General features: G+C 44.6%; 1 protein-coding gene across 10 annotated transcripts in view; it reads left to right on the top strand.

The window, feature by feature from the left end:
* HMBOX1 (homeobox containing 1) overlaps window positions 1–23,792 on the top strand; it is a 116,066-nt gene that overhangs the window by 67,659 nt on the left and 24,615 nt on the right. For all 10 annotated transcript variants that reach the window (XM_039383384.1, XM_039383378.1, XM_039383383.1 and 7 more), the window contains 2 exons: window positions 3,802–3,912; window positions 11,238–11,391. In XM_039383384.1, coding sequence (XP_039239318.1) covers window positions 3,802–3,912; window positions 11,238–11,391 — 265 coding nt within the window. The remainder of the gene's footprint in view (window positions 1–3,801; window positions 3,913–11,237; window positions 11,392–23,792) is intronic.

The raw sequence follows: 23,792 nt of genomic DNA, 5'->3' as shown, positions 1-23,792 counted from the left end.
GTTTTCTGTAAACAAGCTTTGCTAATCTCCTTAAATTGATAGGTGTCCTTTGCAAGCACTTGTTCTGTGGATGTAGGACTTTGCTTACAAAGTGAAGAATTAAAACACAGTCAGTTACTTTCTTCTCCGGGTCTGACGTGTTCCAGGTGCTTCTAAAAACCTCTCCTGAAAGAAACATGAAAGAAATGCAAAGCAGAGCCGCTGAACAAATCTGTGAAGGTGAAAACCAGTTCCCAAAGACTCGCTGAGTAGCAGCGTTGAGGGTTATGAGGAGATTGGTACTGCAGATACCAGTTGCCTCCTCTTGATGCTGTGTTTTGCCATTTCTTTTATATATTTGAAAGGGAAACTCTTTCCCCAGGTAGCTTGTGTAGCAGCCAGCAGGGCTGGCCAGAGGAGTGAGCGCGACCTGCCACCTCCATGGGGTTTATTATTAGGAAGCATAACCTGCCATGGGAAGGAGTGATGTGTGACACAAGAAGTCAGCATTTAAATTGCAACAGCCCTTTGTGAACACCACTTTTCTTCAGTGTTTTCAGTGGGAAAACTCATTGTGCTCACAGCCACGTGTTCGTGGCCCTGCTGTTGCTGGGCCCAGAGGATGACAGTCTTCCCCATTCAGTTTGGGAGTGAATTTCCTCAACACAGCTGGATTTTCAGTACTCCAGAGAAACTTATTTCATTAAGCTGCTTCTGGCAGCAGGAGGATTTCTTTTTTTCCTGCCAGTGCAATTTCCTAGAGAGCAATGATTAAAGACAACGTGCCGGCGCGGTCCCGGTGGCAGTACCTGGCCCTGGCCCTGAGGCACTTGAGATGCAACAAACTCTGACGTGACAGTTTGAGGGGGGTTGTTTTTTTAATTGAATAGAGTGAAGGATGGATTTGGATTAGAACACTGAGATCCAGAAGGTCCTGGATCAGTTCTGCTACGGACTTCACACGTGACCTTGATCAGTGAAGCCGTTGAAATGTGGTTTTTGGGCCTCTAAACCGAGCTGAGGTACAGATAAGTTTTATGCCTTAAGAACATTTTGCAGAAGCAGCTTTGTGAACTGTGAGGACTCCCAGTGAGTCGAAGGATCAGCTGCTGTGGCTAAATGACACCAGTTATTTTGCCACAGAAGGAGTCCAGCAGAGATACAGCTCTGTATTAGAGGACTTTGGTGCAGTTCGGTACCTTGTGACAGTGCAGAGTTGCTGGTAAGACAGATACAGGTTAAAAGATGGGGAAAGACATCGGAGCAAATCCAGAGAAGGACCATGGAGGTGATTAGAAGGATGGGGCACCTCTCCTGTGAGAACAGGCTGAAGGGATTGGGGTTGTTCAGCCTGGAGAAGAGAAGGCTCTGGGGAGATCTTATTGTGGCCTATAAGAAAGATGGGACAAACTTAGCAGGACCTGTTATGACAAGGGGTAATGTTTTTAAACTGAAGGTAGATCAGTTTAGATTAGATAGAAGAAAGAAGCTTTTTACAATGAGAACAGCCAAACCCTGGCACAGGTTGCTCAGAAAGTTGTTGGATGCCCCATCCTTGGAAACGTTCAAGGTCAGGTTGGATGGGGCTCTGAACAACCTGACCTAGTCGATGATGTCCTGCTCATTGCAGGGGGTGTTGGACTAGATGACCTTTAAAGGTCTTTTCCAACTCAAATTTTTCTGTGATTCTACGAAAGTGGACGTGGCAACACCCAGCTTGAGTCTTTTGGCTCCTTCCCCTTTGTGCTGTCCCAAGCACATGGTCTGGAGTGGTCACGTCTGTACCACGTTGTGACCGTGTCAGGCAGCCTTGTGAGGAGAATTCGGATTTTCCACTTGCCGAGGACATCTAATCTCTTATTTATAATTTTTATCTAACAGTGCTCTGTGTTTATGTCTTAGTTTGTTATCCAAGCACTCAGCACACACTAATTCACTGCAGTAAGTGTAAGTGGACTGTAGTAAACAAGTAAATGTGTGGTGCTGTTACCCAGTGATTGATGGGAGCCGGGCAGCCAAACCTTCGTGTCCCACAGCACAGTGTTCAAAAAATGGCTTTTATAAATCATAAGAGTAGGTCAAGAGCTGCAAATTTTCGAAACTTGGTCCTTTCACCGGTGATCAAGCATCTAGATGGCAGGATTTCAACTAGGCTCTTGAAGCTTTGGTCTGGGCCAGAGGATATCACCAACTTGAATTGACTTCTTTTGGTATTAACTTGTAACTTCCACTGTTACTTGATGTAAACTTGGCAGGATCTAAGATTTCTGCTTGGTTGAATAATTCCACTTCCCTTGTAATATAAACTCAGTTTTAGATCTCAGTGTGGGCCCTGGGGGTAGGCAACTCTTGGCTGCCCCAGCTGTTCCTGAGCTCTTTCAGTTGTGGGCAAGGCAGTCTCTGGGAATGGGTTTTAAGAAAATCAGGGTCTGTTTTGTGGGCACAGCCCTGGTGAATAGCAGTAAACTTCTGCCTCCGAAACAAAACATTCCTACCCCTTTTCCCCAGGATAATTAAAACTTCATAGCCTCCAGAATTCCGTTTAAGGAAGAACAATTAAGAGTATAAACCCCGTGATTTTAAAAATCTGGTTGGAGTAAACCCACCTGAATATGGTACCTGAGAGTCAAGTTGAGACATTCTGAACTTAACTACCTTCGGTGTTCAACACAGGAAAAAAGCACAGTAAAACCCCCAGATTGGAAGCAGTAAAACTACAGGGGGTTGTTTTTCATGAGTTAAATATGATTATGAGATCTTACAAAACCTTGATGCATCTCAAGAGGGAACAGGGAGTTTGGTTTCTGTGTGAGAACCAGCCTCTACCTGCCTGGGCATTATCACCAAGCAGGTGGTGGCACAGGTGGTGTTGGCAGTATATTGTTACTTGGAGCACCTCCTAAAACTTCACTTCTCAGGAGAGTCGAGATGTTGTTAACCCTTCCTGGTGGCTGAAGAGCCTTGTGGAAAGCACAGGGAGTTGTTCTGCCTGAAGTTCTGCTGCAGTTATTCAGCAAACTGTATACATTTGTTGATGTTGCCAAGTGAACCTACAGTTCACCTCCTGGTGCACTTTTAAACCTCTTGTTTTGTTTAGTTTCCCTCCTAATCACTTTTTGCCCTTTCTGCATTGATCCTTCATTTGCTGTCAGGCTTTGGAAATAACTGTATTACCTTCTATGATTTTTTCCCCCTTTTTACTCTTAGAAATCTTGCTATAAAAAGTGGAATATTTTGTCCCTAATCATACCTGGATACCTGGAACTTGACTCCTGCTTTGCTGGCAGACAGCTGCCCTTCCTGGGTTGTTTTCTGGCCGTTGTTCCAGCTGCTGACAGTTGGTTTGCTCCATTTCTGGGCTGATTTGATCTGTATCACACAGACTGTTTCTGTGTTTATCTCCCTCATTCAAGCATCGAGTGATAACGATCTCTTAACTATGTTATATGTGTGTAACAGTGGGGAAGGGACTTGTTCCCATTTCACAGATGAAGAAGTTTAAGAATCGGGGAAGTTGTGGACAATTCGAGTCGCTGGTAGATTTGGCTTCCCACTTTTGCACCCTTTTTACCTGTGGGTCGATTGGGCAGATTCCAGGATGTCCCTTGAGTAAGGATGAACAAAAAACACCAGGGGGAAGTTAAGGCAGTTTGGGGCAGGGCAGGGAGTCTTCAGCTCTGCTTTTCCTGGGATCCAAGCACTGCAGGTTCCTGGGCTTTGTGAGGCAACACCTTTTGTCAGTATAAAAACCACCTAAAAATGTTTTATATATAACAAGTTTTCTCCTTCTCCTTTTTTTGTGTTTTGTTCTGGTTTTTCCAGGGATCAGTCAGAGCCGGATCTCCCATTGGCTGTTGCAGCAGGGGTCGGACCTGAGTGAACAGAAGAAAAGGGCATTTTACAGATGGTACCAGCTTGAGAAGACAAATCCTGGTAAACAAATACAGCCTAAACATCTCCTGCTGTTTATTTATGGAATGGAAACCTTTTGTCACTGTTATGTCACTGATAATTTACTCCTTGTCTGGGGTACTCCAGAGGTTCTTCCTCTGACCGGTGTAATTTTTGGGAGGGTGGGAACAGATCTTCACTTCTCAACAAATGATCCAGAGCTGACTCATCCAGGTCTGTCTCATCCATAGCTGTCTGTCCAGCTCCTCAGTCATGGATACTTGCCTTGCCCTCCCACCACTAACTAAATCTGGGAATCAGAAGCAGTCAATGGAGTTACAGTCAGTTAATTAATGAAATACCTGCTGAGGCTCTTCAGAATGAACAATTAGAAAACATTAATAATGGCTGCATAATACAGAGTTGCAGCAAAAAATCCACAGTTTGGCAGAGAGGATCTTTGGGATAACTTCAGAGGGTTTTGAGTTGGATCTCCTGGATGGGATGTTGATAGTTCCAGTGATAAACTGGAGATGTGTCTTTCAAATCCCACCTGCCTCTCCAAATCTCAAAATAGATCTTGAATATAAAAGGAGAAGTAAAGCTCCTCATTATCTTTAACTAACCAGCAATCTTCAGCATCACAGTTTAATTAATTTCCTCACATTGTTCTTCTCCACAGATTTTGTTTGACCACAGTTCTTTTTTTTTTCCCTTTAGCAGTTTTATTGTAAAGATCAAAATATTTACGTTTAATTTCCTTTAAACAATGGCGTGATTAAATTAACTGTGTAATTGTTTTAAGGAATTTAAAACTCAGGCTCTCTAATGCGAGCTTGGCTTCAATACCCAGAACTCTATTAAGAAAAATTCCAGTGAAAACAAGAGTCTCAAAACCCCTGCTTTGTGTGTGAGCTGAAAATCAAGAGGCTCCAGCTGCCAATTGGCCTGAGACTGCCTCAGATTTAAGTTGGGTGGGTTCAGAGTGACAGCTGAGCCTGTTTCTTCTGTTAAGCATCTAGAAATTTGTTTTAAAGAATGAAAGTGCCAAGGAGCCTTGGTTTTTGCACTGGCTGGAATTGTGACACTCAGGATCAGCAAAGTTCCTGGGTACAACCATCCAGTATCAGCTCCGTGGAGAAGCTGCCCTGCAAAGTGACTCCCAGACATTTCCCTTTGATGGAAGGTGTTGCCTCCAAAGTAGTGGAGAAACTTAGAGGGTTTTGGAAAGTGTATTTTGGGGAAAAAAACCCACAAAAATCTGCTCCAGATGAAACCTGTTGTGTGGATCTTTCCTGTCACTTTGCATCTTTTCTTGCCAGTGTCACATGAAGCTGTTTAAGAAATCACATTCTGTGCTGGGATAAGAGAAATCTTGTCCAATTCAGCACTAAAATCTTTATTTCTTAACCTTCTTTCTTTCCCCATATCCACGAGCTCACATCTCCTTTGTCCTTTTGCTCTTGAGAAGTGTCTTAAGGAAGGAAGACTTCCAACACTGAAGGATGTGGCTTAAATTGAAATGAGTCCACGTGAACCTCTGCTTTTCTTTATGCACACATGGAAAACCTCCTGGAAGAGAGGTTGTTTGAGTGTAACCTTTTTCCCAATAAGAAATCTTAAACAGCATTTTCAAGAAGTGTAAAAGGCAAATTGTTTCCTCTGCCTAAGCAAAGGGACTATTTGGATGCACTTAAATTCCTTTTAGAACCAAATAACATTTGGTTTCTTTTAAGGCACTGAGGTAAAGGGAGGAACCTTCAGCTTTCCTGCAGCTGTGGGGAAAGTCTGCTTGAGGAAAATGGGGTTGTATTTATTTATTTATTGTAGGATCATCCACTGCTTTGAATTACTGCCATCTACTTTATTGCAGGTCAGAGCAGGTAGCCAGGAGATAATTAACAAGTGTCTTCTGGAAGGTACCAACCTTGTCCAAAGAATCCTGGATTTAAATCACTGTTACAAAATCAATTTGGAGCCAAAGTTTTGGATCCTACTTGGAGTATCCTGTGATTAGTAGACAAACCAATACATTCTGCTGCCTCCTCTAAAGCCAGAAAATGAGGAATTCAGTGGAACTTCCTGCCACGTTCCCAAAGAAGTGATGCCATCACTGCACTCTCTGTAGAGTGTGAAAGATTGTCCTCCTTGGAGGAAACTTGAGAGATTAAATGACTGGCATGTGCTTTTTTCTGTTTGCTTGCTTGCTGAGAAGTGGCATTTGGCTTTCTGTTCTCAGAATTCCCAACTTTTCCAATTCCAGCTGCTGGGGACAAAACCTCAGTCCTTTGAGTGACAGTGTCAGGTCTCTGTGCAGAACACCTGCACGTTTGAGTTACCAGTGGGCACAGTGAGGTCTTTGGGAACTAATTAGTTCCCCAATTTCTTTAATTCCTTATCTTGCAAAGCTCAGAGTAAGTCCAGACTGAATTTGTGTAATGGAAAAAAACCTTTCACTTGAAATTGAACCAGTTTTGAAGGACTAGGACAGCAGATAAAATCACTTTATAAACTGGGAAGGAGGAATAGTTGTTTTGTGTGGTAAGGACTGGAGATCTCTTGGCAGGCCTGCAGCCTTCCCTTGGCTCTGCCAGTTTTTCTGTACAATTTGTAGAATTCACCTTTCACTTTCCCATCTCCTCAACAAAGGTGAGCCCCATTCCCTGAGTGTGACACCCCTGCTTCGCCTCACAGCAGGACCTGTCTTTTACTGTGCTTATATAAGCAAAAGATAACTTATAAATATATTAAAAGAGATTTTATTTTAGTTTTTTTTTCAAATGTAGAATGGTCCTATATAATGCTTTAAATCATCCACAAGCTTTCCTGCATCTGCCAACCAAAGAATTTCATGTTGGGGAGCCTTAAGGCAGTTTCAGGACACTGCTGCTGTTCAGATGTTGCTCCTTTGTGGAAGAGACTCAGCAATTCCATCACTTCCATTCTTTTCCAGGTTTCTCTGACCTCTTGAATGTGCTGTTTGTTCCTTGCTTGGGTTTGACTGCTGGTTTGCATGGGCAGTTTCTGTATTTCTCCTGTCTCTGGTGGTGGGTGTTCAGACAGCAGCAGGCTGGAACGTTGCAAGAGAGACTGAAATCTCATGGACCAGGGGGAAAAAACCCACCCACTTATCCTACTGTTTGCAATAATCTTGCTCAAAAATGTCTTAACCAACGTTTTCCTGGTAGGAGTGATGTCGGAGTTAATGGCAATGCTGTGAATTCCAGTGTTCTACTGGTTGTAAATTTTTCTGGGAGGAGTTGCCATTTAGGGTGAAAGGTGGTTTTTTTGTTGAAGGGGAGAAGTCAGTGCTAAATGCAAGTATTTGAAAGGTCTTTAATCCAATTAATGGGGATGCTTTTCATTTAGGTGGCGCTTTTTTCAGACAGGCACCACTTGTCCTGTGGTTTGTGGAGGACTGAGAGCATTTTGGCAATAGATAAATAGTATATATTTCAGAAGCCAGTATATGAGTGCAGAGAGTCCTGCAACGTTCTGACTGATTTTTTTCAGAGCCCATGGGTTTTAACTAAATAAATATTTCTTTTTAGATTGGTAGTTGTTTCCCTGATTAGTTTGCCTGACACTGGGTCTTGGACAATGTGGAAAGTTTGTTATAGAGTAACTTTAACTTGTCTCTTGCCTCTTGTAGTGCAAAGTGAAGCTGGCACCCAGAAATGATGTGTTAAAGTTACAGATGGGTACAGACTGCTTCCATTTAGGCTGGGTATTTATTTCTGCCAGTCTTCTGTAATAGGAAGGCAGCTGTGGTCACCTTGAAGAGAACCCTCTGCTCTTGCTCCTTGAACAAAAGGGAAAAGGAGAGGTAGTTATTGACAAGATGTAGCATCTCTTGTGTTATTCCCACAGCAGTTCTTGTTGAGCTCTAAAAGAAAAGCCAACCCAAAATCAGGGGGTTTGCACTGGGAATGGATTGTTGATGATGTGCTGTTTCCCAGAGCAAACAGTCCCTGCTCTGATCCTTTTCATCCAGGGCAGGAGCTCTGGAGGGAACCTTTTGCTGTGCTGCTGCTGATCCAAATCTGCCCTGGCTCGGGAGGAACTGAGAGGTGTTTATTGTGTGATCTGGGGTCAGCCTGGCTAAAAATACAGTGAGACATCTGTTCTTATCAGTGCAGTGGAAGAGAGGTACTTGCTGCAAAGGCTTGCCAGGAAATGGTTCCTTGGAGCTGGGAGATGCCTGAGGCTCCGAGTTACCATCCTGTGCCTCGCCCCTGTGTCAGGGCCTCAGTGGGGCACGTGATGGGGATCAACAACTGCATGTGATGCTCTTACAGCAACTCCCTTTCTTCAGGATGGTGTCTGGGATGTGCCAAGAGGAGGCAGCCCTTCTCCATGAGGAATTCTGAATATAGAGAGAGCTGCATTCCAGTGGGGAAGCACCAATCTTGCCTCCTCTCCCCAGAAACCCACCTGCAGGATCCCCGAAGTCATACCTTGCGTTTGAGGGAATTCAGGTTTGCACAGAGAAAACCCAGCACTGCAGGAAAAGGTGCTCAGCACTGGCAGGGAGTGAGAGATGCCACTTTTGCTTTCCCTCTGTGAAGGCAGTTCTTCCCAGACAGTTCACCTCTACACCCCTGAGAGATGTCTGGCTGTTTGATGCATATACTGAGATGAAAATCTCATGCTGCATTTTCTCCACTCTTGTCTGCTCAGGAGAGAAGTTTCACTTCTTCTTCTTAAAAGCTGTTTGAGGGGTTTATAAAAAGATTCTGAACTGGTGACTGGGATGTAACTTAGTAAGTTATAAAGAAGTGGAGCTGGGTGGTGAGAAGGTTGGGATGAAGCTTTAGAACAGCAGAATAAATAGGATCCCCAAGTGCTCACTGAATTGAGGGGGATGAGGAAAAGCTCCAGAGTTACCCTACCAAATGTGGCAGCAGTGCATGTCAGGAATCCTAAATGGTTTGGGTTCCAGATCACCTTGTTCCACCCCTGCCATGGGCAGGGACACCTCCCACTGTCCCAGGTTGCTCTAAGCCCCATCCAGCCTGGCCTTGGACACTTCCAGGGATCCAGGGGCAGCCACAGCTTCTCTGGGCAACCTGTGCCAGGGCCTCCCCACCCTCCCAGCCAACAATTCCTTCCCAATCTCCCATCTCTCCCTGCCCTCTGGCAGTGGAAAGCCATTCCCTGTGTCCTGTCCCTCCATCCTTTGTCCCAAGTCCCTCTCCAGCTCTCCTGGAGCCCCTTTAGGCTCTGGAAGGTGCTGGAAGGTCTCCCTGGATCCTTCTCTTCTCCAGTTGAACCCCCCCAGCTCTCCCAGCCTGCATCCATGGCACAGGGGCTCCAGCCCTTGGTGCATCCCGTGTCCACTCTTTCCACACATACATCCAAGCTCATTTTGGGTCTCTTTATGCATTCAGATCCTTCCCTCTCTGTTTGTGGTACTTGCTTGTAATTCTCAGCATATTTTTCTCTTATCTGCTGCTGATATTGATGTTACCCCATAGAAAAGAGAAATAGGTAAATTGATCCAGCAGGGCTACTAAAACAAAAAAAGTACGTTATATTCAGTATGTGAACATATCAGTAGCAGCAGCAGCAGCAAATTTATGCATTCAATGCAGATTTTTTTCAGCCTCTGTCTGAAAAATCTCAGAAAAATTTCATGGAAGGACTTACCTTGATGTTGGTCATCACTGATTTTCCTATACTCTCCCTGTGAAATTAAACCTTCAAGTAGGGAAAGTATATTGCTAAGACAATGCAGGGAAAGTGAATTTCTTTTCCTGTTCTTCCCTGTCTCTTTTTAAATTTTTTTTTTTTAAAGAGGGACGTTTTGTGGTTTTTTGTTTGTTTTTCAATTTTTGAAGTGTATTTAAAGCTTGGCAACTTGACACCCACCCAGCCCCCTAAAGTGTGCAAGTACTAGAAAAACCAGATAAGGAGCTTTCCTTGAAATGGCCTCCCAGTAAAATTGGCACTATAGGAAATATTTCATGTTTCAATAAAACCCAAGTAATCTGTGTGGGCTCGTTAGCTGGGAATTAGTGAGAGGCACCGTGTGTTGTGTGTGCAAGGCAGAGATTGTGGGGCTTCACTTCCTACAGGCTCCTCCTGGGTAACATTTGTAAATTGTTTGGAGCTCCACTACCTGCCACGGATGCAGTGAGGAAAATACTCCGTGTGCATTTCTGGGAGGGAGCACAGCCAAGTGCCTAAATAGCTCATTTCTTGCTTTTTAGCTGCAGGAATTTGTTTATTGGTTAAACTCTTAAGTTCCCTTGACCCTTTTACCCCACTGTGTATTAGAGGAGCAGTGTTGTTTCACTACCACAGTCTTTTTGGATGATTAAATCCCAACCCAGAGGGGTTTGCTGTCTGTGTGTGCACAATTCTGTGAGCAGAGCTGCTCCTCCTGGATCTGCCCGGTGCAGGAATTCCGGTGGAGCTCAGAATGCTTGTGGGATAGAGGTGGTGATTTATCTTTTCATACACCTTTTTTTTTTTTCCTTTCTGTTTTGCACACAAGAGCAGCTCTTCCCTCCCTGTGGGGGAAGTCACTGAGCACAAAGCTGTCCTTCAGAACGTGCCCTGCTTTCCGTCCTCGTGTCCTGTCCCAGGTTCCCGTCCTCACCCGGGGATGTATGAAAGATCGATCTCCCAGTGTGTGCCTTGATTTATCTTGATTTATTAACTGAGAGGCTCCTGTGGAAAGAATCAGGGGTGAGTTTCAAAGGGGCCTTTCCTGAAGGCATCTTGCCAAGTCCCGTCTCGTGCTTGATGCTTTCCAGCTCAGAGCTATTGAAAGGAGAAATACCTCCACAGAAGGGGAGCAGAAGAGGAAAGTTGTGGTGTTAATCTGCTTTCAGTGACTTTTCCAGGCCCCCTGGCACCCGTGAGCCCATGTTTGCACAGGCCACAGGTTGTGCTTCTGTTGGTGGAGCTGCTTCAGGTGTTCCCTCAGCTCTTTGGACGCGCTGAAATACCGTTGGTATAAATTTTCCATTTTGTTTCCTGACACTGCTGTAAAATTAAACAGAACTTGCTGTTTCCCGTTTTGTGACAGACCAGGTGGCAGCACAGCCTAAATAAATCCCAGCTGGGGCACAGCTCACCTTTTCTTTACAACCCCTTTCCTCTTGATGAAGACAGGACAGCTCTTCTTAAGTGCCTGTCAGCTCAGTTATGTCTCCTTAGACTTCCATGGTCAGCTGGTACCTCTCTGGCTTGGAGGCTGGGGATGGCAACTCTTAGTGTATCTTTAAGGTGTCTCTGTTGGACAATGCTTTACTTTTTTAGTGTGAATGAATCTGTCCTGTCTTTTTTCCCACGAACAGGAATGAGAGGATGGGCATGACTTTTAACCCTCTAAACCCCACAATATTTGTTATTCTTAGGGGCCACACTAAGCATGAGACCAGCTCCTATCCCAGTAGAAGAGCCAGAATGGAGACAGACGCCTCCCCCAGTCACAGCTACCTCTGGGACCTTCAGACTACGGCGAGGCAGTCGGTTCACGTGGAGAAAGGAGTGCCTGGCAGTCATGGAAAGGTAGGTCACTCTGGGGCTTTGGAGGTGGGTGTTTTAAACCCAACTCAAGTGTCCTTTTGCCCGCTCTGGTGAACAGCAGCACTGTTTTCCTGGGTGTGTTTTAGCATCATGCAAGCCTGTAATTGATTCTAGAGAGTAGGAGGAGCTGTTTTACCTCTTGTGTTGTTTAAAAAAATGTAGCACTGCTCTGGACAATCTCTCTTTTTTTTTTCGTAGCCCCCAGGACATCATGTCTTTAGCTCAGTATTGGTGTTCAGCTCTTCCTTTGCTTTTGCAGAAACCTTTCCACTTAGCCTAATCCAGGCTCCCTCTTGGTTGGGGTCTGCACTCTCTTTACACTCTGCATTTCTCCTTTCCCGCTTTCCTCATTTCCCCTCATGGTGTATCCGGGTATTTTATAGTTGGTACTGGCATTTGGACAGCACTGTGATTGCTCAGGATGCAGAAGCAGTAGATTCCTTGTCCAAAAAGGCTCTTACAACCCTTTTGTATGAGCTGGGAGCAGCACAGAGCAAAGTGGGTCTTTCAAACACATCTGCAGAGGGGGAGGTGATCATTAGAGCTCCCAGCCCTCCAGTCCTGCAGAGACAGAGCACTCTGAGCCTGGGTGTGCTTTGCCTTTCCCTCTGCTCGCAGTAATGTCTCTTTTGTGGATAATGTTGTATAACAGGAAAGGGCCAGTGAACTCAGATGTAGTTTAGGGATGAATTCTTGTTTCTGTTCAGGGCTAAATGGCTGGGAAGAGTTTTCTCCCCTCTGAGGGCAGGAGGAGCTTCCTTTCCATGGAAGCACCATGTGTGTGCTGCACTCCTCTGGTTTGCAGTTCCAGTGAGACCTCGGCCAGCAGATCTGTGGGATGTGCTTTTACCATTTCTATGATGCTCCTCTTCCCTCCTGCTTGCACAAGGGCCTGGGGAACTGATTAGGAGCAGGAGCTGAGGTCGAGCTAAGACTGAAATCCTGAACTCCCTTGGGAACACACAGGATAGACACACTTCTGTGTGGTCACAGGCCATCACAGAGTCTTTGCAGGACTGGAACCACTAACTAAGTGTTTGTTTCCCTGTTCTGGCCTGGCACTGCATTGATGTTTTCAGCTTAGGCTAGATGTTTCCCCGAAGGAAATATTTGAAATCTGTTCTGCTTTGCTGGACTAAGCTAATGCAAAGTCCTGGGATCTGATTGTACAGGACTGTGTTTTTCTGGTGTCCCCCTCCACAGAGGCAGTACAGGATGTTTAGCACTTTAAAATGCTTGTATTACTGTCCTGATGTGTAAAATGACAAACCACCACAGCTCTGTGTGCCTTCAGGACAGCACCATCTCCTGATAAACCCTCTGTGTGTGAAATAGTTATGCTTGACGTAGAATTAGAGCTCTTTGGACGTGGCTGTTTTCATTTTTTGGTTTCTATCTGGCCTGTAGTGCAATAACTGCTGTGATTTGCTGTTTGAATCCTGTTTGTGCCTCAGACACCTCTGTGGGGGAACACAGAGCAGAGGAAGAGCTGAGCAAACCAGCACTACCCTTTCCTCCTCCACACCTCTCCTCAAGCCTGTCTCTGCTGAGACACTCTCAGAGAACCTGTGGTGGTTTGATGTGCCTGTTAGAAAGGTGTGAGATTTGGGTTTGGCTATGGAAAGAAGCAAATCAGTGCTGAGTTTGAAATCACCCAGTTGTGAATGCAGATACATAATCGCTCGATCTTAATTTTTCATTAACTTCTTTTCTTCTTGGTTGTTCTTGGTTTTGTTCTCTGTGTCTTGTGCTCTGTAAGGTCTTTGCTGCTGGGGTTTTCTTCTTATTCTGCTGCTGCCACATCGCCTTAATCCTGCCTTTAATGTTAATTTACCAAGCCCTTGGTAGGTCACCGTGAGCACTGAGTTTCCCAGCCTTGTGTGGGGGTACTGGAAATCAGGGCTGAGGAGTTTCATTCAAGGCAGGACCACAGTAAAAGTGCTGTATGGCAATAAAACTACACCATAAAGCAAGCTGGGAATATGGTTGTTAAACTGTTGTGCTTTAGTAGGCCTAGTGAGCTGGAGGGATGAGCTGTTTTATGTGACAGGTTCTGAAAGAGTGGGAGAAAAATGCTCTTCTGGGAGCCCCAGGAAGAAAGGAACTAATTTCACTTACAAGTCACTGGAGTCTTCCAGGCTTGTCCATAATGTGGCTCATAACAGCAGCAGGATAGGGAGGTAACCAGATCCCTGGCTGTCTGGCCCAAGAGGTTGGATTTCCTCCATGCCATAGGGTCAGGAATAAGCATTTGGCCACTAAAATGGTGGTTGGCATTGCCTGTGGGCTGGTGCTGTTTGTTGGGTAATTTGCATTTTCCTCCCAAGGATTAAATTTTGACTGGGAATGGAGGCATCTCACTTTAATGGGCTGTTTTCCTCCAGGAGGTGCAAGTTCCACTGCATTGTGTTTGTATGTCCTGCTGCTTTGGGACCCTCAGCTGATAACTGTCCAGCAAGGAGGAACAGAGATGCAGGAGAGACAATTCCATCCAACTCATAGGAGGGTTGTAGGCACTTCCCTCTCTAATTGCCTTCTGCACTTAGAACTGACTTTGGTCATTTAGTTTAAAGCCTGAAGATAAGAGGGTTGAATCTAAACCTTACTGGAAACTCTTGTGTAGGTAATGCAGAACTTCTTCCTTCTGGATGTTACTGGAAAGCTGCATAAACAATTTTTGGGTGAGGGTGGGGGTGTTGACCTGCTCTGTCAGTTAATTGTGTGCTTTTGAGTTGTATTCAGTTGGTGAGAACTGCCATCACTAAAAGTCGATGTGTCAAACCAGCTGAGAGCACTTCAGGGGAAGGACCTGAATTTGGTTGCAAAAATTAGAGGGATTTGCTTCCTGGAGCACTGAAAATGCACAGCACCAGTCAGGATTTGGCCCATGAGCTGAATGAGAAGGGTGAGGGTAGAAGGGCTCACTTCTCTTTTTTATTTTTTAAATATTGAAATCAACAAGAATTCCAGTGCAATTAATTATTATATTGGTGCCAACCTGATAGGATTAAGATTAGAGTTAGGGCCATATACTTAGATGTCTGATGTACCTAAGTGTCTGTGTACAGGATATGTGTATTAAAGAAACTAATTGGTTTATACTGGATTTCCAGAATGCTGCTTGTGGTTTGTGTAATTCAATTCTCCAGTCTTCCCTGCTTTTTTGGAATCCTCCCAGAGTAGTTTATTAGTCTCTGGGCTTAGATTTCGGACAATGGATTCGGGTCTCTTTTCTCCTTTTATTTATTTATTTATTTTTATTTTTTTTAAACATCTCTCTCAATATTTATGCTGTGAAGGTTAAGAGGAGCAGTAGTTCCAGAAAGTAAAGCTCTATATTTAACTGCAGACTAGGTGTGGTTCAGACAACTGCAGTGCAAAGCTCCTTCTCTCTGCTGTGCTACTGATACCAACCTTGACCTGTTCCCTCCTGGAGCCTCCTGCCCGTGGAATATGCTGAGTTTTGAGTGTGTCAGTGTTGTCGTGTGGCTCTGCCCTCCTTTGGGAACAGAGCTAAGACTGCAAGAGTCCTTTCTGTGCAAACCTCAGGTTAAACTTGAAAGCCTGTTTCTGCTTCACTTTCCTGTTCTTTTTCTGTTACTTTTTGTCCCACAGATAATTTTTCTTTTTCTTTTCTCTGCTTTACCTCTTCTTTTCAACCCCTCTTGTTAGAACCACAAAATAGAAAATTCCCTCAGGGTTTTCTCTTTTTTTTCTTTTTTTAAACAAAGCTGTGTTGTCTTGTTGTTTTATTTTCTTTATTATTTTTTTTTTCCCCAAGTGATTCGTGCTTCTCCTCTAATCATGTGTTGGAGTTGAGGTTTATCTTCTTTTTCAGGCAAACAGAATAACTAAGATTGGCAGCAGAATCAGTGACTTTATACCCGTTTTAAGGCACTTTTGTCGAGTGCCATTAAAGACTGGAGGGGGGGTTGAGTGTTGTTTTTTAAGTATACACTTTATCCAAAGATTAAATTAAAAAAACTGTAAATTCTGCCCTAAACAAAAATGAATAATTCATCAGTTGAACGTATTTCAGTTTGTCTGGGGAGCAGAGACTTTGCTTTCTGGTTGAGGGTTATTTGGTTTGATTTTATAGGTCTGATTTTTTTTATTTTAACACTTGTCTGTGCTTGTGAAACTCCTTTTGTAAAGGGTGTATTTAGATTAAATAAGACTAAGATGATATAGATACCCATTATCCCCATTTCATAGGTGGCAAAACAGAGTCAGGTGTTTCACTTGGCTTTATTCCCGAGAGAAATGGGTTTAGATTTCTCGAGATAGGAGGGTATAGTTTCATGCTATAGCTGAGCTGAATTAACAGTTTGTCACCAGCTCATCCTTAGGTGTTATCCTGCCTCACCACCCTTCTCAATTCCCCCTCCTCCTCAGTTTCCCTGCTCCTGCCCCCCTGCACTGTGCCAGATATGTTTCTTGTCTGATGGAAATAGCAGCCAGTTCATCTCAGTTCGGGGAAAATAAATCCTTTTTGTTCCCCCCCCCCCTGCATTTTCCTGAATTGGTTCATCTTGCTGTGCAGGGAGGGGGTGCCAGAGCTGTCCCAGGGCAGAGGACAGGGATGCACAGCTGGGAGCACAAGGAAGGGGAAGTTTAACAAAAGATGGATGGATTATCCATGGTGGTTTTTTGATCTGCTTGGTTTTGTTCTGGTTTTGTTTGGTTTGAGTTGGGTGAGTTCCTGGTTTCATTAAAAGCGTGGCCATACTGGCACTTGTGCTGGCATCATGGAAGAGGGGTCTTTTGATTTTTCCAAGGAGCAGGAATGGATTAGTTCCATGAGGATTAGAGAGATGGAGCACCTGTCCTCTGAGGAAAGGCTGGGAGAGCTGGGGGGGTTCACCTGGGGAAGAGAAGGATCCAGGGAGACCTGAGAGCCCCTTCCAGTGCCTAAAGGGGCTCCAGGAGAGCTGGAGATGGACTTGGGACAAGGGATGGAGGGACAGGACAAGGGGGAATGGCTTCCCACTGCCAGAGGGCAGGGTTAGATGGGATATTGGGAAGGAATTCTTCCCTGTAAGGGTGGTGAGGAACTGAAATAGAATTCCTAGAGAAGCTGTGGCTGCCCCTGGATCCCTGGAAGTGTCCCAGGCCAGGTTGGACAGGGCTTGGAGCACCCTGGGCTAGTGGAAGGTGTCACTGCCCCTGGCAGGGGGTTGGAACAAAATGATCTTTAAGGTCCCTTCCAACCCAAACCATTCCGTGATTCTACACTGTGGAAGTTTTACCCTCCTGAAAGAGGCACCTCCATCCCTGTTCCCGACGAAGTGGTACCGGGATGGGCCCAAGGAGTCCTGGCCATGGTCCTGGCCCTGGGCAATGTCAGCCCTGACATGGGTTATTAGAAATCCTTCCGATTGTGAAAGCTCTATTACTGCAGCTCTCCCGAGCGCCGGGGCTTCCACGGCTTCCCTGGGGAAAACGAGAGCTCTATTAGCTCCTGAAATCCAGTTAGGAAATTTTCTTAGTTAATTTTATCCCATTACTCTTAGTTATGTCTTCTAGCAGAACCTTAATACCGGCCCCATAGGGGATCTAAGTTTCCTGTGCAAGGCTTTGGAGGAGATTGAAGTTTGGGATTCATTGCGTCTCTCCCTTTCCAAGCTGCCAACAGAGCAGGAAGTCGTGTCCTTCGGCCTCTTCCATTAGGCTGGTACATTGTTAGGAACAGAACATCAGTTTCTCATCAATATAACGATGTCCACGGAGTGCTGCTGGTCTTTCTTGGCCTTGCTGGGAGGTTTGGAGTGCTGGGAATTGTGCTCTGCCGTCCCTGTGACCCTCAGATGTCCTTGAACCTTTTGGTGACTCGCTGTTCTCACTATAAAATATCTCCTACCTTCTCTGGAGCTGAGCCAGTCCGAAGGAAGGGTGAGCAAGGTGCTAAAAGCCTCCAGTTTTTGGGTTGCCAAGAAATATTTGGGTTAGGAAAGACTTCCTGACTTCAGGAATGGTGGAGCATTAAGCAGGTTGCAGGAATTATAGAACATTTCTCAGGAGCAAATCAGCTGAAATCTGTCAGGATGGTTCTGAGACACTTGATCTTAATGCAGAGGAAAACATCAGGTGATTTCTTTACATTATTTTCCAGCTCTTTCTACTCTGTCATAAGGTGTTTGTTAGTCAGCAACTTGCAGTGGGAGGTTCAACTTCATTAAGTCCTTTGAGACTCAGGGAGTGTGGTTTTTTGTTTGTTTTTTGGGTTTTTTTTAGGATCTTTGCAGTTCTTGCCTGTGAAATGCTTTGAGATCTGAGCGAGGGCACTTTGCAAAGGCATCCAGCAAAGTTCACTTTGCTGATCAGACCCAGGCAAGATCTTTTTATTGCCTGAAAGTTCAAGTGGTTTGGCTCAGGGTCATTGCTGTATGTCTTCATAAAATGCAAGAGCAGCCATTTTCTGCTTGACACAGGATCTTCCTTATTTTGCATCAGATCAAGCTCTGTTCCCTCTCAGACATGCATAATATACAAGCTTCCTATTCTAATCAGCTGTAAGCAAATCCCAGTTGTTGGGCAGATTGCAGGCAGTAAAATAGAATGCAAGGATGCCTGTCCAAAGTCTCACCAGACTGGTTTCCTCAAGGATCCAGCACTTAATGAGTTATTTTCCTTTTTAGAGAGCTCAGGTGCTTTTTCTTTCTTTGTGTTCTCTCTTTTTTTTTTTTTTTTTTTTTTTTTTTAATAATAAAAGAGATGATCTGTGGGAGGGGCAGCTTCTTGCAGCAGACTCTAGATAAAATTTTTGTATCTGCCAAGGTCAGAATAACTGAAATCAACATTTACAAAAAGGAACTTTGTCAGTCTGACCTGTAACAGCAGTGCCTGGTGCTGTAAACCCACATTTTAGGGATGGGAATTCTTCTCTAGTCCAGATACTCTCCTGCATTTCTGCAGGACCAGTTGAGATACTCGGTGTTCACACCTGGATAGCTGGTGTGGCTGTGGACAAAAGCTCTTATCTCTTATCCTGTATATATTTTTTTTTTTAATCCTGCTATTGTAGCTCTGGGCATTCTTATTATTCACATAAATATGTAATTCCTTCTAAATCCTGCCAAGGTCTTCAGGGTACTTCTGGAGAACTAATTATACCTGGTTTCATTTTAAATGCTAAAATGTGTTTAAAAAGTCCAAGGTCCCTTTGGCCTGAGTATCATGAGAAAGAACAAGGCAGAACATTGCATTTATCCCTCACCATTTGCAGTATGTGCTGCTATCAATGTGCTGCTCATTTATCTCCTCTCTGAACTCTCTTATCTCTTCTCAGATGCCAAGGCTTCCCTTGCCTTTAATAATATTAATTGTCAGTCTTCTCTGGACCTTTTCTATTCCTACATTCAATTTTTAGTGACCCGGGGCAGGTGAGCAGGGACCCGAGCAGAACTGATTTCCATATTTCCAGGGTGAATATTCCAGCTTATACAACCAGCTGCATCTGATTCCTGTTGTTCTCTGACCTCCAACCCAGCATCTGTATTTTTTGCTGATCACTTTTGTGTATTGACTGAGAGTATCTTTTCTCTGAACAGTCTTTCCTGAAGGATTACAATAATTTGGATGCACTCGTATATGTGAGGGGTTGGAATTTGTTCCTTTCTGTGTGCATTACCCTAAGGCAGCAAATAAAGTTGAATCATGGGAGTGTTAATTGCTGTGAATTTCAAAAATACCTGCTTTATTTATATCCAGTATAAATAATTCACCTTCCAGAACATTATTAACTGTTAATGCCAGTCATTTTAGGGCACAACTTCTCTGAGCCAAGGGCCTGTGCTCTGTCCATGCACAGAGCCCAGTGCTCTTTACAATCATGCTGAGACCTCTAGATGCTGTTTGCTGTAAGGACACTGTGAAAATCCAAGTCTGGTGCTGTGATTTCTCTCTCTTTGAGGTTTTTTTCTTTGCCAGCACTTGCTGTAATCCCTCATGGTGTTCTTCTCCCTGTGTGACTGCTCTGTTCAAAAGATGCAGAAGGAATTGGTAACAAAAAGCTCATATTAATCGTTATTAATTGCTGTTTTCTTAGCTGTTACCATGAATTCAGGAGGCAGGGCAAGCCAGGACATCCTTGTCACACAGACTGTGTGAGGTGGCCCCTGACACCTTCAGGTTGCATTTTGTGTGGCTGTTTTATAATGACTTTGTTAAGTCACTGTGACCAACAGTCACAATGCAACAAAAGCACCAAAAAGGCAAAGCCTGACAGGGCTGGGGATGCTGCTCTTCCCAGTCCTGGAGAAAAAGCATTTGAAAAAGCATTTGCCTATGGAGATAGGCTGGGAGAGCTGGGGGTGTCCAGCCTGGAGAAGAGAAGGATCCAGGGAGACCCTTCCAGTGCCTAAAGGGGCTCCAGGAGAGCTGGAGAGTGACTTGGGACAAGGGCTGGAGGGACAGGACAAGGGGGAATGGCCTTGACCTGAAGGAGAGCAGGGTTAGATGGGATATTGGGCTGTCCAGGTCCGAGTTTAGCTGAAGGAACAGCCATCCCTCACTGCGGGACCCACCTGACCTGTAACTTAACCCGTGGAAAAACCCACTGGAGTGAATGACAGGATTAAATCCTGAGGGATCTGGAAAGCATTCAGAAGGAATCAGTGATCAGGTTGGCACCTTGTCCCCTCTGCCTGTGCTGCATCCAGCTGTCAGCAAGGAGGATCCAGGAGCACCATCCAGCCCGAGGCACGGCTGGATTTGCCCATTCCTGGTTTCTGGAACTGTGCAGAGTGTTCCTGCTGACTCTCACTGCAGCTCCTCTCTGAACAGAGTCCAAACCTACCTCGGTGAAGGGAAATTCTCTGCCATCCAGTAACAGATGTGAGGTCTTTATGCAAGTAATAAACAGAGTAATTACAAGGAGAAGTGAGGGAGGAAAATTCCTAAGTAAAACTCCTTAAGTGTGTTGCATCATGTATTTATGGGCTCCTTGGTCAGGCTGTGGAGCACTTTAAAGAGACTAAAAAGAATGTTCTCTCAGAGAACTGTATGGGCTTTACCCACAGAAGTCACTGCCACATCCTAGATTCTTTTTTATTCCTTTTTTTAAATTTTTTTTTTTGGTGATCCAGGGTAGCACAACTGACCTTTTTTATGGTTGATATTCCTTTGGAACATGCATAAGTTTTAATTTGTTTTGAATATTGTGCTGTCTGTGAGGAACTCCATCAACAGAGTAGAAGACATGGACCTGGTCTGAGGAGGTTTTTTTAATATGAAAAAGAATGAGAAAATAGGGCATATAAGTACACAATATATAGAAAAAAGTCATCTGATTTGTTGCTTATTATGTACATGGGCTGGTGCTTTTTCAGTTGCTTAATGCCCCTTGGACAGGAACATTGGACTGAGACTTCCAGTTTCATGTTCAGCTTCTCTTGTTTCCCTGAGCCTTTATTACATCCTTTTCAGAACCTGATTAAATTCTCTGTCTTTGAGGCAAATACAGCCAAGGGCACAACAGCTTGATGGGGGGTGGCTGCCCAGCAGGCTCTTTGACGAGGAAAGAGTAGCACAGAATCCCAGAATGGTTTGGGTTGGGAGGGACCTTAAAGATCAGCCAGTTCCACCTCCCTGCCATGGGCAGGGACACCTTCCCCCTATCCCAGGTTGCTCCAATCCCCGTCCAACCTGGCCTTGGACAGTTCCAGGGATCCAGGGGCAGCCACAGCTTCTCTGGGCAACCTGTGCCAGGGCCTCCCCACCCTCCCAGCCAAGAATTCCTTCCCAGTATTCCATCTAACCCTGCCCTCTGGCAGTGGGAAGCCATTCCCTGTGTCCTGTCCCTCCATCCCTTGTCCCAAGTCCCTCTCCAGCTCTCCTGGAGCCCCTTTAGGCTCTGGAATGTGCTGGAAAGTCTCCCTGGATCCTCTGTTCTCCAGTTGAACCCCCCCAGCTCCCCCAGCCTGTCTCCATAGGCGAATGCTTTTTTTAATGCTTTTCCTTATGCTTTTCCTCCTGGATTGGGAATAGCAGCATCCTCTGCTCTTGTCAGGCTTTGCCTTTTTGGTGTTTTTGTTGAACTTTGTCTTTTGGTCACAGGACCTTCACAGAAAACAGTCTTTCCAGCCAATGATCTTTCTGTGTCTGTGGAGTTGTTCTTCCCTAAGTGGGTGACCTTGGAAGCTGCACCATTACATTTCTCTTTAGTTCTTGCCTCAGGATTGTCCATTACCTTTTATGGTGCTTGAATTCACTGTATTGACGTGGCTTCTGACTTTGTCATCAGCAGGTTTCACTGCCATGTGCACACTTTGTGGCGAGATCATTGAGTGTTTTCCTTCTTAAGGTGCTCCAAAGATGATACTTGAGGGGTATCACTGATCACTGCCCTCCAAGCCATTAGCTTCATTTTTTAGTCTTCTTCTTGTTTATATGTTTCTTTCTACCCTATCTCATAGTTGTACTCACCTTTATCTTTTCCAAAATTAGGAATAGTTCCCCGTTTGTCACTTCATCAAATACTTCACTGGAGCCCAAAAACGACAGGAATAATTAATTTTTCTAGACATACAGTCAACAACTCCTGAGTTGTTTTTGGAGCATCACTACCAGCATTGTTCAAATCAGGCCTCCCAGAAGGACTATTCCAAAGGAACTTGGCTGATCTGGAGAGTGACAATGACACTTCAGAGGAAACACGTGGAAAAAACCATGAGGGGACACAAATCTTGGGGTCAGGAGCTGTGGGTTGGTTTCTCAGCTCTGTGGCTGCTTTCTTGGGTCTGTATCTCTTAACTTTGCTGCTCTTCTACCTGTAGAATATTACCTTCTAATAATATTAATAAGATGAAAGAAGACAATTCCAGAACACTTTTGAAGGAGCTGATGGTCTGGGTATGGAAAGCACTCTTGGAATACAAAGCATGAAGGGTGTTGGTAAATGAAGTAACCTGTTGTAGTCCTTGGAGCTTAGCATTTCTGAGGTAATTCACAGTCTTATAGGCAAAAAAAAAAAAAGTAAAAAGTTGAATAAACCCAGCTATTTCCTCCCTATGGATGGTGAATGGCCACTGAATAATCTCTAGGAAATAAATAAAAATAAATGACAAGATGTTGCTGCTGCCCGACCTGAGAAGTGCTCTTCAAGGATCCCAGAGGTACCTGATGGCTTAAAACTTCCCTTAAATCTCCTCCTTTGCTGTGTTGTCTGCAAAGAACCCCAGGAAGTTGGTCTTGGCACCAAAGTAGTTCAATCAACTGGCATTGCTGGCCTGTGTTCATTCATTATTTCTCATTCTCAGTTGCTCAGATCCATCTGTTGTGTTGCATTCAGGTTGCAAGGCAGACAATAGATTGATATTAAAAAATTAAATACCTTTTCCTGCTTTCTGTCTGTACAGCAGTTAATGGGATAACAGTTCTAGCCCAGATCTTGGAGGTACCAGGCATTAAAAATACATGTAATAAACCCAAAATCAGATTTAATCCTGAGCCTCTTGACTTCAGGTGCTGGATATCCTGCAGGAATTTGCCTTGTCTTTGGAATCCTGTAGGATCCTCCTTTTTATTTTCTGAAAATGCAGCAGCAGTGATGACTGTCAGTGCTCTTCTGAGCTGAGCTGAGCTGAGTCTGGTCCAAGCCTGAAAATTGAAAATAAAAACTCGTGGATCTTTGAGGGGAAATGCTGGTGATGATGTTGGAAGCTGTCAGCTCAAGCCAAGCTTTATCACAAATCTCAGGACTGGGATTTTTCCCCTCCTGGAGGCTTAGGACAAAGGGAGACTTCAAGTTTCCCAGCCTGGAGGACTATAAAATTTTGGAAAACAAGACCTTACTGAGGCTAAACTAAGAATAACCTGAGGGGCCTTGCTGACATTATGTACACACATTTTTTGTTATCCAGTCCTGAACTTCCCATTAAAGCACAATTTTGAGGGAAGGATAGGCTGTTCTCCTGGGAATACTTAACTTCAGATGAGCTGAAAACTGAGTTCTGGCTCTGGTGAGTGTAAAATTTTCTTCAGGAGAGCAGAAAAAGATAGTTTGTGTTGAGCAGTGTAAAATCCAAGTTTTGCCATTTGTTCATGTGTCCATATAAAGCCTTGGAATCCTCTGTTGGCCTGCAAATGGTATCTCTGATAACCACGGCGTCAATCAGGGGACCTCTGGCTGGAATGGTGGGTCACCAACAGCCCTTCCCAGCAGGTGGGAACCAGCCAGGGCTGGTTTCTGCAGGGCCTCATCCCTTTGGAGATGTTTCTTCCATGGGCTGACCCTGCCTGAGCTCTGCTTGCCTCAGGAGAACCAGATAATCCAGAGGATGCAACTAAAATAACACTTCCCCTGCCCCAAGTCAAAAAATAAAGATGAGATGTTTGTCCCACAGTTGTTTTCATAAAGGCCTTGTTTATCAGTCACTGAGTCC

The sequence above is a fragment of the Pipra filicauda genome, unplaced genomic scaffold, assembly GCF_003945595.2.
Source record: "Pipra filicauda isolate LSUMZ 115617 unplaced genomic scaffold, ASM394559v2 scaffold307_size998922_pilon, whole genome shotgun sequence".
Taxonomy (NCBI): Eukaryota; Metazoa; Chordata; class Aves; order Passeriformes; family Pipridae; genus Pipra; species Pipra filicauda.
Note: the sequence above shows the minus strand (reverse complement) of the source record. Positions and strands in the feature narration are given on the sequence as shown.